The sequence below is a fragment of the Verticillium alfalfae genome, genomic scaffold (genome assembly GCF_000150825.1).
Source record: "Verticillium alfalfae VaMs.102 supercont1.4 genomic scaffold, whole genome shotgun sequence".
Taxonomy (NCBI): domain Eukaryota; kingdom Fungi; phylum Ascomycota; class Sordariomycetes; order Glomerellales; family Plectosphaerellaceae; genus Verticillium; species Verticillium alfalfae.
The window spans coordinates 2,397,229-2,398,595 of NW_003315035.1; the positions used below are offsets into that span (position 1 = coordinate 2,397,229).

The 1,367-nt window shown below is 54.1% G+C and overlaps 1 protein-coding gene across 1 annotated transcript in view; it reads right to left on the minus strand.

Annotated features, from left to right (window-relative positions):
• The window catches only part of VDBG_04203 (predicted protein), a gene marked incomplete at both ends in the record, with an annotated part of 1,533 nt that extends 806 nt beyond the window's left edge, over nt 1-727 (minus strand). The window contains one exon of the mRNA XM_003006204.1: nt 43-727. Coding sequence (XP_003006250.1) covers nt 43-727 — 685 coding nt within the window. The remainder of the gene's footprint in view (nt 1-42) is intronic.
• Between the last annotated feature and the right edge of the window lie 640 nt (nt 728-1,367).

Here is a 1,367-nt window from a genome sequence, read left to right on the forward strand (position 1 = left end):
GAGGCTTTTCTAGCTCGGTGGTGTCCACGCTCGCCTGCTTACTAGTTGGTACCGATGTTGCGTTCGCCGTGACGACCTTTATCTCATGGTATCGCTTCTTGACTTCGTTCTTTCCCCGGCCGATGGCGTTGCCAATGACGGCCCAGGTAGCATCGTCTTCTTTCATCCCTATGATCATGGCATCGTCCGACGCAGTCCACTTGTCATTCGGAGCAGTTGACGGCAGTGGCCTGGCGAGATCGTTCTCGGAAGCGGTCGTCGCGGCGTCGATGGAGGACGTTTGAGTCGACTCATCTGTCCGACTTTGGTCCTCGGCGAAAGTCACGCTCTTTTCGCTCTTTTCGTCCATGATGACCTGAGCAGTCTCTCCAGCGCTGGCCTCAGAGGCGCTGGACGAGTTGTCGGCCTCGACCGATTGGACTTCAGCGGGCGTCTCAGCGTCGGTGCTCGCCTTTGAGGGACTCGACTGATCATCGCTCGATGCCTCTTCGGTAGTGGAAGAGTCTCCAGAGCTTTCGGTGCTGAGGTCTGCTGTTGGCGTGGTTTCCGACGTTGACTTGTCATCATCTTGAAGCGCGGTCTTCGTAGACTTGTTCTTGTGCTTATGTTTCAGGACGAAGGGATCCAGACCGAGGAGAAGGTTGACTGCTGAGATGTGTACTTCTTCATCAGACGGAACCTGTTCGGAGACTTTGCTTGCGTGCCTTCTGCCTTTGGTCCTGCCCATTCTGATTGTCTGAGATGGAGGCCAGCTGGTGTGCTGTGAGATGGGTTAAGGGTTGTAAGGTCGAAAGATCGGTTCGATTACCATGGACAGAAACATGGACATAAACCCACGAAAAGAACGCTCGTCCTTGATTTATCTGCGTCGGGGAAACGAGCTTCAGGTCGCAAAGGTGGCATATGAATGCGTACGATGTTGACAATGGGGTTGCCCCTTTGGTGTGCGGCGACTTCACTGTCAGAGGGCTGCCGGCCGGTATTGGATGGTCAGCAGGTCGCTGCCTACAATAGCTTGAATGGGAAGAAGATGTTGAAGCCTGTTTTGATGTCCACTTTCCATGGCTGAGCTCTTGCCGTTGGTGTTGTTCCAGGTCGTTCAGAGCACGCCTGTGCTCCATGGCTGGATAGTTTTGTGTCCAACAGCAAACTCTGCTACCCCAGCTCATAATACCACCCTTCAGATGGATTCATCAGGCAAACACAGGAATAGATACGCCGTGGACCATGTCACGCCCAGTGTCACGTCAGCCCGTGGAGTGTTTGACAGCGCTGGTTCCTGTGCTACCTTGTGGCGACAATTGGGTAGCGCTCAACTCCACGTATGATCCGGCTACACTAGCCTCACTTTACATGCCGCGATGAAA